Source organism: Oncorhynchus masou, chromosome 13, assembly GCF_036934945.1.
Source record: "Oncorhynchus masou masou isolate Uvic2021 chromosome 13, UVic_Omas_1.1, whole genome shotgun sequence".
Taxonomy (NCBI): Eukaryota; Metazoa; Chordata; class Actinopteri; order Salmoniformes; family Salmonidae; genus Oncorhynchus; species Oncorhynchus masou.
This window is the reverse complement of record NC_088224.1, coordinates 10,035,913-10,050,132: the sequence shown is the minus strand read 5'-3', so window position 1 is coordinate 10,050,132 and position 14,220 is coordinate 10,035,913. Positions and strand designations below refer to the sequence as shown.

Genomic DNA, 14,220 nt, shown 5'->3' with positions numbered 1-14,220 from the left:
ATGCTAATGTGACTATCATTAATAAATTATAAATGCCAAGACCTGGATGACACTGCCGACTCAAGTCAAAGGTAAGAATCTAATAATAATAATATATATATACAGTGCCTTGCGAAAGTATTCGGCCCCCTAGGAACTTTGCAACCTTTTGCCACATTTCAGGCTTCAAACATAAATGTAGTAATGAATAAATTGGCTCAATTTCTTTTAAGTGGACAATTCTGTGAACTGTGGTGAAAGTTTAAAATTGACAAAATACCTGTTAGCAAATTTGTCAGAACTGATGTGCAGGGATTAGTAGTTTTGCATGGTCTACTTTTGATGCTAATTAGCATTTTTGAATCAGTAAATAGACTAATATATTAAAGTCACCTTCTCCGAGAGAGATTTACATGGTTATCAATACATCACGCCAGGGTAAGCCTACATGAAACACAGCCCTTTATTTTAAGTGTTCCTAAAATCCTCTATTGAATGGTGGAAAAACAATTGGAACCATTTCCCTGTTTGACCTCTAGGTTTTATGGGTGTTATGACATCTCCACGGTGGGGCTCTATGGTGGACCATAAAGGTTGGGGTATGTGCCCCTGTTTCGCCACAAGATGGCAGTAGTAATTTGACAGTCCTGTATTCATGCCAACAGAAATGTCCTCACGAGCAATGGTAATTAGCAATGAGTAACCACGGAAATAAAATATATTCCCTTCCAATGTTTTGGTTTCAATTATCACATCAATTGCAGCAATTAAAGTTAATTACAAAAAGTTGTAGGGCCATACTAAATTGGCATATTAATCTGATCGAATTACCAGGCACAACAACTTGACCACCAATTATAAATGAGTTTAGCCTTCCATATTTAAATATGTTTGAGACCACTTCTAATGGTTGGCTACGATTAAGATCGTCGGTCAGTCAGTCAACAGTGCGCATATGGAATAATCCTTCAAGAGCAGCCTGCTCCACTGCTCCATTTCCACGGAAGTGGAGTGCGCATAGCATCACGGCTGGAGAAGGAATGGAAGCGTCAAAGAAAAGTAGAGGTGGGAATGTTCGGTCTGTCTTGTAAGGAGGGCGGCCACATGTAGCGTCATTTTTGGCTAATGCTTTTGAAAATGCATTTTTTCCCTCCCCAGTAACGAACGACAAGGATATCTAGAAAACGTATTGAATAAGAGATAGAGTTTATAGGAGACGGCGAGCAGCAGAACCACACTCATCCTTGATCCTTCAGTTTTGGTTTAAATTATAGGCAAATTAAATTGCTTCTTCACGGACAAGATCCTAAGGCTACATGACAGAACAAACCAAACGATACTGTATCGATATGTGTCGGGGGACAATGAATATAACCGAAGAATTCTGCGTCAAAGGCAAGTAGGCTATAACTTTCCCCGGTATAAACGTTTAAAAGTAGGCTATCATCACTCAACTGGTTGTGGAAAGATTATTGTTACAGTGTTGCGGAATCTTTGGAGGAGAGCGCCAACTTCAGACAATTCACGTTAAATGTAGACTTTTCTGGTAGGTCAGTAGGAAAATATTATATTTTGACACCGTGGACCTACTGAAGTTCAAGACAATCAGTGAAGCTGTCACTGTCTGGTTTCCCCTCACCTATTAGCCTATTTCAACTGTATGATATTTGGGAGATTTGATCTGTAATTTAGAGGGAATAAAAACAAGATTACATTTTTCCCCGCAAACCCTGACCAGTGCACAATGAGACTGAAGGAATGTAGCAGCGCTCCATCGTTTTCTCCCCCGTAGCCTGCTATGACGCGACCGACATAAAACCGTTATTTGCAAGGGGGGTTGGATATCTGTAACATGATCCCAATATGGGTCTTCAAGGTATATTGTACTCAATTATTATACAGTTAATTGATAAAGTAGTCGAGTATTATATAGTACATTTGGAGTGCGCATAATAGAGTTTTGCACGCAATATTTGTAAGCTAATCAGTGCAGATAAACAATGAATATAATAACGGAAAGATATTGCAAGCACGACGCATGGACCTACTCCTAAATAGTATGTGGACCTCTTTTGCATAGTCAATGAGCTTGGCAATCATCCAAATAATTATTTACCGTGCGTCATACATGCCTAGGAACAGGATTCAGTAGCAGAATATTGCCCTGAGTGTTTTGTCGATTACCAAGAGGGGAATTAAGAGAAACAGTAAAAACGCAGAAACGGTCACGTGACTTACATTTTGAGAGTGGACTGTCAAAGGTACGTTCTTATTCTCTCCCTGCTATAAGAGGCTGTCTTGGGACCAAAGTCACTTTACCTGATAATTATATAACTTAATACATCTCTTATATAATTTAAACAAAATATTAAGTTTATTCCACTGCCATGTAGTACTGCTTGTTCCTGACACATTAAAAGTGAGAGTGGAAAAAACAGCTAGCAAATGAAAGGTGAGGTCTGGTTTGCCTCACTCATTTATGATCAGTGGCCATATGAGTAGAGGGAATGTTCTTGCTTCAGGCAGCCAGGCAACACGAGGGAATGTTTTTGCTTCAGGTAGCCAAGCAACTAGAGGGAATGTTCTTGCTTCAGGCAGCCAGGCAACTAGAGGGAATGTTTTTGCTCCAGGTAGCCAGGCAACTAGAGGGAATGTTTTTGCTCCAGGCGGCCAGGCAACAAGAGGGAATGTTTTTGCTCCTGGTAGCCAGGCAACTAGAGGGAATGTTCTTGCTCCAGGTAGCCAGGCAACACGAGGGAATGTTCTTGCTCCAGGTAGCCAGGCAACTAGAGGGAATGTTTTTGCTCCAGGCAGCCAGGCAACTAGAGGGAATGTTTTTGCTCCAGGCAGCCAGGCAACAAGAGGGAATGTTTTTGCTCCTGGTAGCCAGGCAACTAGAGGGAATGTTCTTGCTCCAGGTAGCCAGGCAACACGAGGGAATGTTCTTGCTCCAGGTAGCCAGGCAACAAGAGGGAATGTTCTTGCTCCTGGTAGCCAGGCAACTAGAGGGAATGTTCTTGCTCCAGGTAGCCAGGCAACTAGAGGGAATGTTCTTGCTCCAGGTAGCCAGGCAACTAGAGGGAATGTTTTTGCTCCAGGCAGCCAGGCAACTAGAGGGAATGTTCTTGCTCCAGGCAGCCAGGCAACACGAGGGAATGTTCTTGCTCCTAGTAGCCAGGCAACTAGAGGGAATGTTTTTGCTCCAGGTAGCCAGGCAACTAGAGGGAATGTTTTTGCTCCAGGTAGCCAAGCAACGAGAAGGAATGTTCTTGCTCCAGGTAGCCAGGCAACTAGAGGGAATGTTCTTGCTCCTAGTAGCCAGGCAACTAGAGGGAATGTTTTTGCTCCAGGTAGCCAGGCAACACGAGGGAATGTTTTTGCTCCAGGTAGCCAGGCAACACGAGGGAATGTTTTTGCTTCAGGCAGCCAGGCAACACGAGGGAATGTTTTTGCTCCAGGTAGCCAGGCAACGAGAAGGAATGTTCTTGCTCCAGGTAGCCAGGCAACTAGAGGGAATGTTTTTGCTCCAGGTAGCCAGGCAACTAGAGGGAATGTTCTTGCTCCAGGTAGCCAGGCAACTAGAGGGAATGTTCTTGCTCCAGGTAGCCAGGCAACTAGAGGGAATGTTCTTGCTCCAGGTAGCCAGGCAACTAGAGGGAATGTTTTTGCTCCAGGTAGCCAGGCAACTAGAGGGAATGTTTTTGCTCCAGGGAAGCCAGGCAACTAGAGGGAATGTTTTTGCTCCAGGTAGCCAGGCAACTAGAGTGAATGTTCTTTCTCCACGCAGCCAGGGAACTATTCCCAGTGAGAGTGGAATTAGTAGCCGTACATTATTTTAAAGCTGCTATATGTACACTTTTGGGTAACCAGACCAAATTCACGTAGAAATGTTAGTTATAGATCTGGCATTCTCAATGAACGCACGTCTAAGAAGCGGTAGCGCTATTCTATGTGCTCTATTTCTACAATTCCCGTCCTAATGTTTTGTTTTTGCGTCTTTTACTTTAGGTTTTGTACACCAGCTTCAAACAGCTGAAAATACAATATTTTTGCTTATGGAAAATATATTTCACAGAGTTTTAGATGGTACAATAGTGCTCTAAACTATACTTGCTTGTTTTGTCACATAAACTAAAATTAGGTGAACTATTAGAATTTTAACAACCAGGAAATGGTGGAGAGATTTCTGCATAGTGCATCTTTAACTATCCAGATCACCCAGATGGCATTTGAACCTGAAACTCTCTGGTCTGGACACAAGTTTAACTCATTTTACACAATGGTTGTTTTTCTACACAAAAAAAATTATTAGGCCCTACACAAACATTGTGGAAACAATGATTTTGTAGACATCTTGGTTCATACCAAACTCTCTGTTGCATCACAATTATTGTGTCAAATGTGTTGCACATCCTGAGTGTGCACAGGGCCTTAATGTGTTGTACAATCTGAGTGTGCACAGGGCCTTAATGTGTTGTACAATCTGAGTGCGCACAGGGCCTAAATAGAAAATTAAAAACTGAATTCTGATCCACATCTCTGACTGAACTTAATTGCTGTTTTGGTGTGTCCCAAATTGCACCCTATTCCATTTATAGTGCATTAGGGTGCCATTTAGGATGTAGTGGCTGTCAAAAACAGCCTTGCGTCTCCACTGAGGTCAAATAAGCCAAACTAAATGAGGATGGGATTCAAAGTAGTGTTGTAAATTACATGCCACAGTAGGGACTACCCTCGCTCTGAAGACTCCAGTACCCTCGCTCTGAAGACTCCAGTACCCTCGCTCAGAGACTCCAGTACCCTCGCTCTGAAGACTCCAGTACCCTCGCTCTGAAGACTCCAGTACCCTCGCTCTGAAGACTCCAGTACCCTCGCTCTGAAGACTCCAGTACCCTCGCTCTGAAGACTCCAGTACCCTCACTCTGAGACTCCAGTACCCTCGCTCTGAGACTCCAGTACCCTCGCTCTGAAGACTCCAGTACCCTCGCTCTGAAGACTCCAGTACCCTCGCTCTGAAGACTCCAGTACCCTCGCTCTGAAGACTCCAGTACCCTCGCTCTGAGACTCCAGTACCCTCGCTCTGAAGACTCCAGTAATCTCGCTCTGAAGACTCCAGTACCCTCGCTCTGAGACTCCAGTACCCTCGCTCTGAAGACTCCAGTACCCTCGCTCTGAAGACTCCAGTAATCTCGCTCTGAAGACTCCAGTACCCTCGCTCTGAGACTCCAGTACCCTCGCTCTGAGACTCCAGTACCCTCGCTCTGAAGACTCCAGTACCCTCGCTCTGAAGACTCCAGTACCCTCGCTCTGAGACTCCAGTACCCTCGCTCTGAAGACTCCAGTACCCTCGCTCTGAAGACTCCAGTACCCTCGCTCTGAGACTCCAGTACCCTCGCTCTGAGACTCCAGTACCCTCGCTCTGAAGACTCCAGTACCCTCGCTCTGAAGACTCCAGTACCCTCGCTCTGAAGACTCCAGTACCCTCGCTCTGAAGACTCCAGTACCCTCGCTCTGAAGACTCCAGTACCCTCGCTCTGAAGACTCCAGTACCCTCGCTCTGAAGACTCCAGTACCCTCGCTCTGAAGACTCCAGTACCCTCGCTCTGAAGACTCCAGTCCCCTCGCTCTGAAGACTCCAGTCCCTCGCTCTGAAGACTCCAGTCCCCTCGCTCTGAAGACTCCAGTACCCTCGCTCTGAAGACTCCAGTACCCTCGCTCTGAAGACTCCAGTACCCTCGCTCTGAGACTCCAGTACCCTCGCTCTGAAGACTCCAGTACCCTCGCTCTGAAGACTCCAGTACCCTCGCTCTGAAGACTCCAGTACCCTCGCTCTGAGACTCCAGTACCCTCGCTCTGAAGACTCCAGTACCCTCGCTCTGAGACTCCAGTACCCTCGCTCTGAGACTCCAGTACCCTCGCTCTGAAGACTCCAGTCCCCTCGCTCTGAAGACTCTAGTACCCTCGCTCTGAGACTCCATATCAATGGGACTGCAGTAGAAAGAGTCACAAGTTTTAAGTTCCTCGGTGTCCACATCACAGCAGACTTGTCATGTACCGACAATACCACCACTCTTGTCAACAGGACGCAACACCATCTCTACTTCCTAAGGCGGCTGAAGAAATTCAGCATGTCACCCCGGTCCTCTCCAAATACTACCACTGCGCCATTGAGAGTCTCCTGACAGGTTGCATCGCGGCCTGGTACGGGAATTATTCATTCCACGACCGCAAGGCCCTCCAGTGGGTGGTGCAGATGACCCAGGACATCACTGGGACCGTGCTCCCACCCACCCAGGACATCACTGGGACCGTGCTCCCACCCACCCACCCAGGCCATCACTGGGACCGTGCTCCCACCCACCCAGGACATCACTGGGACCGTGCTCCCACCCACCCAGGACATCACTGGGACCGTGCTCCCACCCACCCAGGACATCACTGGGACCGTGCTCCCACCCACCCAGGACATCACTGGGACCGTGCTCCCACCCACCCACCCACCCACCCAGGACATCACTGGGACCGTGCTCCCACCCACCCAGGACATCACTGGGACCGTGCTCCCACCCACCCAGGCCATCACTGGGACCGTGCTCCCACCCACCCAGGACATCTAATCATAACGATGCCTGAGGAAAGCACGCAGCATCATCAAGGACCCCACACATCCCAGCCACGAGTTGTTCTCTCCATTACCGTCAGACAGACAGTATCGGAGCATGATGTGTCATACCAACAGGCTCAGAGACAGTTTCTATCTACAAGCCTTCAGACTGCTGAACACTTGAACTGGAAATACACAGACACACACACATACACATTCATGCTACACACACACATACACATTCATGCTACGCACACACATACACATTCATGCTACACACACACATACACATTCATGCTACACACACACATACACATTCATGCTACACACACACATACACATTCATGCTACACACACACATACACATTCATGCTACACAGACACACACACACATCACAACTGCTGCTACCAGACTCTGCCACTTCATTTACATATAGTTTATGACTAAAGAAGTCCTTTGGGAGACCAGTGCGGAGCCTATGAAGTTGTGCCGGGTTTCATCATTCATTCTAAACCATATCTAAAGTGCTTTGATGAACTCAAGCCAAAGGATGTGGCCCCGTGGCCCCCGTCTGTCTCTGTGTGTGAATATTTACCTAACAGTGGAAAAGACATGTCTTCACCATGTGCCAGTTCTACCATTTCAGTCCAGCGTTGCTGTTTTTCTCTGTGTTATCTGGCCACACAGTGAGGCTGAGTCCAAACGACACCCTATAAAGCGTGTTCGCTTGCAGTGGAAACGAATTACCTCTGGTTTGTTCAGCCATTCCTATGGGGAAAAGGAATGAGGAAAGAATGGGGTTTTGGGATACATTTAGAAAATAAGGTCTGAGGTTAACACATTTTGTTCTATGAGACAATACCAGTCACGTAACATGACTTTTATGGACAATGAAGTCTTTTTGTGTTTTTTTTTTTTTAAATGACAAAATTGCCTCAAAATTCACAAAAAGTGACGTTAGCTGATGATGATCTCATAAAACAAAACGTATAAGATCTCATTTTCGGCGTTTATCCCAAAAAACCCACAAAGATTCTATTTTAATTTCCCATAGGCTTTGTCTAATGAACCATGGAGGAGTTGGTGCCTACAATAAGGAGTTGGTGCCTACAATAAGGAGTTGGTGCCTACAATAAGGAGTCGGTGCCTACAATAAGGAGTCGGTGCCTACAATAAGGAGTCGGTGCCTACAATAAGGAGTCGGTGCCTACAATAAGGAGTCGGTGCCTACAATAAGGAGTCGGTGCCTACAATAAGGAGTCGGTGCCTACAATAAGGAGTCGGTGCCAACAATAAGGTGTCGGTGCCAACAATAAGGAGTCGGTGCCAACAATAAGGAGTCGGTGCCTACAATAAGGAGTCGGTGCCTACAATAAGGAGTCGGTGCCTACAATAAGGAGTCGGTGCCTACAATAAGGAGTCGGTGCCTACAATAAGGAGTCGGTGCCTACAATAAGGAGTCGGTGCCTACAATAAGGAGTCGGTGCCAACAATAAGGAGTCGGTGCCTACAATAAGGAGTCGGTGCCTACAATAAGGAGTCGGTGCCTACAATAAGGAGTCGGTGCCTACAATAAGGAGTCGGTGCCTACAATAAGGAGTCGGTGCCTACAATAAGGAGTCGGTGCCTACAATAAGGAGTCGGTGCCTACAATAAGGAGTCGGTGCCAACAATAAGGAGTCGGTGCCAACAATAAGGAGTCGGTGTCTACAATAAGGAGTCGGTGTCTACAATAAGGAGTTGGTGTCTACAATAAGGAGTTGGTGCCTACAATAAGTGCCTCTATTCACTGTACAGGGCTCTGGTCAAAAGAAACACACTGTATGGAATACGGTAAGATTTGGGATGCAGAATATTTTTTGTTAAATGAACAGGACATGTTGATTATGTGTGACAAAGGAATTAACGTTTTTCTTATTTTTGTTGGTATTTTAGCCCTTTTTTTCTCTCCAATTTCGATCTGGTCTCATCGCTGCAACTCCCCAACGGGCTCGGGAGGCGAAGGTCGAGCCATGCGTTCTCTGAAACATGACCCGCCAAATCAAGCTTCTTAACACCCTCCCGCTTAACCCGGAAGCCAGCCGCATCAATGTGTCGGAGGAAACACTGTTCACCTGACGGACTGAGGTCAGCCTGCAGGCGCCTGGCTTGCCACAAGGAGTCACTAGAGCATGAAGAGCCAAGTAAAGCCCCCCCGGCCAAACCCTCCCCTAACCCGGACAACGCTGGGCCAGTTGTGCACCGCCCTATGGCACTACCAATCACATCTGGTTGTCATACAGCCCGGGATCAAACCCAGGTCTGTAGTGACTCCTCTAGCTCTGCGATGCAGTGCCTTAGACCGCTCCTCCACTAAGGTCTGTAGTCACTCCTCTAGCTCTGCGATTCAGTACCTTAGACCGCTGCTCCACTAAGGTCTGTAGTGACTCCTCTAGCTCTGTGATTCAGTACCTTAGACCGCTGCTCCACTAAGGTCTGTAGTGACTCTTCTAGCTCTGCGATGCAGTGCTTAGACCGCTCCTCCACTAAGGTCTGTAGTGACTCCTCTAGCTCTGCGATGCAGTGCCTTAGACCGCTGCTCCACTAAGGTCTGTAGTCACTCCTCTAGCTCTGTGATTCAGTACCTTAGACCGTTGCTCCACTAAGGTCTGTAGTGACTCCTCTAGCTCTGTGATTCAGTACCTTAGACCGCTCCTCCACTAAGGTCTGTAGTCACTCCTCTAGCTCTGCGATGCAGTGCCTTAGACCGCTGCTCCACTAAGGTCTGTAGTCACTCCTCTAGCTCTGTGATTCAGTACCTTAGACCGCTGCTCCACTAAGGTCTGTAGTCACTCCTCTAGCTCTGTGATTCAGTACCTTAGACCGCTCCTCCACTAAGGTCTGTAGTGACTCCTCTAGCTCTGTGATTCAGTACCTTAGACCGTTGCTCCACTAAGGTCTGTAGTGACTCCTCTAGCTCTGCGATGCAGTGCCTTAGACCGCTGCTCCACTAAGGTCTGTAGTGACTCCTCTAGCTCTGCGATTCAGTACCTTAGACCGCTGCTCCACTAAGGTCTGTAGTGACTCCTCTAGCTCTGTGATTCAGTACCTTAGACCGTTGCTCCACTAAGGTCTGTAGTGACTCCTCTAGCTCTGCGATTCAGTACCTTAGACCGCTGCTCCACTAAGGTCTGTAGTCACTCCTCTAGCTCTGTGATTCAGTACCTTAGACCGCTGCTCCACTAAGGTCTGTAGTCACTCCTCTAGCTCTGTGATTCAGTACCTTAGACCGTTGCTCCACTAAGGTCTGTAGTGACTCCTCTAGCTCTGCGATTCAGTACCTTAGACCGCTGCTTCACTCGGGAGGCCCAAGGAATCAATGTTTTTAAAAAATGTACTTGACTTTCATGTGTTTTGAGTGTTATCAGATCATCTTGGTACTAGAGACACTAGGTTTTAAAATAATTTTTGCTTAGCAGCTTAATTGCAGCTAAAGCGTTTTAAGCTGTTTCACCTTGTTTATGGTCATGTGTGCACTCAAGTAGAACGCCACGTGAGAGAGTGTTTTCCCCGGGTTTTGTTTGTACCTTTACAATTTACAAGCTCGCCAACGACATGAAAGGTTTGGAACGGTTTGTTAAAAATCTAACTTTAATGATTTTCTGTGAAGATTAAAATGGAGAAAAAATAAGTTTGCTGTGATGCAAAACGTGGTAATAAATCTGTTAATCTCCAAAGGAATAAAAACATTAACGAAATACCTTTTATTATCTCCCTCTTATATAAAACATTTTGAACAAAGTGTTTCAACAGGGAAAGATTTGGTTGTGTGACATATCAAAAACCCGAGAAGCTGTTTTTACAGTAGAACAATAGAGCAACAAAGTTTCCGCAGTATGAAAGGGAGAACAGAACCTATGATCATCGTCTCTACGAGGATAAGGAGTTCATTGTTTACAGGATACAGTGCAGCTTCCGCAGTGTCAAGTCTAAGTTTATTTAAAGTGCATTTAACATGGGGTCACAACACACTTTACATAGAGAGAGAGAGAGAGAGAGAGAGAGAGAGAGAGAGAGAGAGAGAGAGAGAGAGAGAGAGAGAGAGAGAGAGAGAGAGAGAGAGAGAGAGAGAGAGAGAGAGAGAGAGAGAGAGAGAGAGAGAGAGAGAGAGAGAGAGAGAGAGAGAGAGAGAGAGAGAGAGAGAGAGAGAGAGAGAGAGAGAGAGAGAGAGAGAGAGAGAGAGAGAGAGAGAGAGAGAGAGAGAGAGAGAGAGAGAGAGAGAGAGAGAGAGAGAGAGAGAGAGAGAGAGAGAGAGAGAGAGAGAGAGAGAGAGAGAGAGAGAGAGAGAGAGAGAGAGAGAGAGAGAGAGAGAGAGAGAGAGAGAGAGAGAGAGAGAGAGAGAGAGAGAGAGAGAGAGAGAGAGAGAGAGAGAGAGAGAGAGAGAGAGAGAGAGAGAATATCAACAACAGTATAAAACTATACAGGAAGCAGAAGCCACGTTAGTAGTCTCTTCTATTAACCTGCTGTTCTTCCACAGTGTTCCGGTAGGGCGCTGGACCGAGTCGCACCATGAAGTCCCAGAAGGCCGGGGGCCCAACGCCAAGTTCTCCTTCCCCACGCCAACGGATGTCTGGTTTCAGCCTGCGGGGCCGGAAAAAGAAGGAGGGCCTGATCCAAGGAAAACTGCGGATCCGCTCTGTGCCAGGAGCCTTCCTCGTGCTGGGGGTCATTGTGGTGGTGGTGGGCACGGCTCTGGCAGTGGCTGGGTACTGGCCCTACCGGTCCCACCGATCATCACAGCTCCTTGGACTTGGACAACAAGGTTCTGTGGACAGAGCAGCAGGAGGTAGAGGTAAGGGTGTCTCTGAGCCCCAGTCATCCGGTTGGAACCTGGGGGCTAAGAGCCTCCTGACCACGGCCAGTCTGATCCACAGTGAGCGAATGAAGCTCCTGGGACCAGTCATCATGGGCGTGGGGCTGTTCATCCTCATCTGTGCCAACACGGTGCTGTACGAGAACCGCGACAGGGAGACCCAGATGCTGCTGGCCCAGATGCAGAGCGTCATCTGTTCGGTGTCGGCGGCCGTGCCCTCGGCCGACCTCTCAGACATGGCAGCAGCCAACTCCATGGCCAGACACTACCAGTGGGTGAGCAGTCTGCCTGCCACCCACCTTAACATCCTCTGTCTGCAGCAGCTGGCCAGCTCAGAGCCCCTGCTGCAGACGACCAGAGACAGCAGGGAGGAGGAGGAGAGGGCTGACTATACGTACCAGCAGGCCACCGTACAGACGGAGGCTCTACACCACCAGGAGTCAGCCTCCACCCCTTCCCTCCACTCCTCCCATTCCAACTCCTGCAACTCCAGCAAGACGGACTTCAACACGCTGTGGGGCGGTGGTGAGCCAGGCGTAGGAGGCTCCGGCCCGGACCCCCAGCCCGCTCACCTCTTTAAGCTCCACAACTGTCTGGTGTCAGCCAGCTCCCTGTCCACTCTGGGAGGGGACGACTGGGAGAGGTCGGAGGTCACAGCCATGCTTCCCAGGCGCTCCTACAGTCTTAGCTACAGGACTAACCCAGGCCCCTACGGGCCCCAGACTGTACTACGTCTACAGGAAGGGGCCATGCGACCCGGAGGACCTGGGGCGGACCCACAGATAGTGCAGCACAAGCCCACGTGGAGGGAGCGCAGCTTGGACGTTTGTGTGAACATGGTTGGATGTGTGGAGACCCCGGAGCTCACCCCCGTAGAGGAACAGAAGCATCGCAGCTGGCCCCGGTTAGACCTGGGCTGTGCCCGCAGGTACCTGAAGCTGGACAATAAGGAGGACTCGGTGGACAGACTGCTAGACCAGTTGGAGCAGCAGTGTTCTCAGTGGGATAAGAGTTTCGGCTCAGGGCCTTTCCAATGAGAGCCAGTAAAGGTCCCATATCTCAATAAGGCCCCATATCAGGGTCCTCTGTCTGTTTTTTAAAAGCAGCTTATAAAGAAAGACCCTCATGGATGCTGATATATCGACTACCAGGAGTAGGGTCTTTTTCCGTTGGATTATAACTGTTTTCACTGACTCCTGAAACCGAGAAACCCTTCTATGTACGACACCGAATTCCTCTCCACAGTGTCGAGCAGTTTCCAAATTTGAAGGTACAAACCTTTTAGAAACCTTGTTTCTCGGACTTCCCATGGCGTGGATATATAAACACAACTGCAGACCAATTGGATCAGTTTGGCAGACATTCTGTTTCAAGAGGGGTACAATACTCCATGCTGTCAAAGATAAGTTGGAGACATTTCCCAGTCTGTTTACTGGGTGGCAGTTCGGCTTGACACTTGGCAACACTGAAGGAATCAATTTGTCTTTCATTGCCAAGGCATTGCTTGTTTCCAGGACACAACAAGCACATCCGAATGTGTGAGGTGGAAAACGCATTCTAACGAGGGACTGTCTTCACTGTGTAATCTATTTAAAACCCAATCTACTCATCATGTGCTTCTGATAACAGCTAGTCAAATAAAACACATGTTCCATAGACCAAAACAAGTGCATGATGATAGAGATGTCATGTGTAATCTACATAGTTATGCAGAGTAATGCTTTAATTGGCTGTGGATCAGATAAACACACAGTTAATGAGGTTGATAACACTTTATTTGAAGGTTACCTACATAAAGACTTCATTACACATTCATAAACAGTACATAAGCATTGATTAAGTATTATGTAGTGCTTGTTAATGGGTTATGTAGGGCTTATGAATGGGTTATGTAGGGCTTATGAATGGGTTATGTAGGGCTTATGAATGGGTTATGTAGGGCTTATGAATGGGTTATATAGGGCTTATGAATGGGTTATGTAGGGCTTATGAATGGGTTATGTAGGGCTTATGAATGGGTTATGTAGAGCTTATGAATGGGTTATGTAGGGCTTATGAATGGGTTATGTAGGGCTTATGAATGGGTTATGTAGGGCTTATGAATGGGTAATAAATCCCTTCACGTACTATGTTGTCCGTTTGCTGTCCTTCTCCTGGTTATTACCAAGGTTGTGTCCCAAATTACACCCTATTCCCTATATAGTGCACTACTCTTGACCTGCACTCATAGGGCTCTGGTCAAAAGTAGTGGTCTGTATAGGGCAGGGCTCTCCAACCCTGTTCCTGGAGAGTTACCGTCCAGTAGGTTTTAACTCCGACCCTGTTCATATAGAGATACCATCCAGTAGGTTTTAACTCCAACCCTGTTTCTGGAGAGTTACCGTCCTGTAAGTTTTAACTCCAACCCTGTTCCTGGAGATACCATCCAGTAGGTTTTAACTCCAACCCTGTTCCTGGAGAGTTACCGTCCAGTAGGTTTTAACTCCGACCCTGTTTATATAGAGATACCATCCAGTAGGTTTTAACTCCAACCCTGTTTCTGGAGAGTTACCATCCTGTAGGTTTTAACTCCAACCCTGTTCCTGGAGAGTTACCATCCTGTAAGTTTTAACTCCAACCCTGTTCCTGGAGATACCATCCAGTAGGTTTTAACTCCGACCCTGTTCATATAGAGATACCATCCAGTAGGTTTTAACTCCAACCCTGTTCCTGGAGAGATACCGTCCAGTAGGTTTTAACTCCAACCCTGTTCCTGGAGAGATACCGTCCAGTAGGTTTTAACTC

At 47.4% G+C, this 14,220-nt stretch overlaps 1 protein-coding gene across 2 annotated transcripts; it reads left to right on the top strand.

Annotated features, from left to right (window-relative positions):
* The first annotated feature begins 953 nt into the window (after positions 1-953).
* Positions 954-13,562, top strand: tmem200b (transmembrane protein 200B). 2 transcript variants are annotated; one of them, XM_064982893.1, is made up of 2 exons: positions 954-1,044; positions 11,101-13,562. In XM_064982893.1, the coding sequence occupies exon 2, from the start codon at positions 11,133-11,135 to the stop codon at positions 12,471-12,473; it is 1,341 nt and encodes a 446-aa protein (XP_064838965.1). In that variant the 5' UTR covers positions 954-1,044; positions 11,101-11,132; the 3' UTR covers positions 12,474-13,562. The 2 variants fall into 2 exon arrangements, with proteins under 2 accessions (XP_064838965.1, XP_064838964.1); XM_064982892.1 differs by having other exon boundaries at positions 987-1,374.
* The last annotated feature ends 658 nt before the right edge of the window (positions 13,563-14,220 follow it).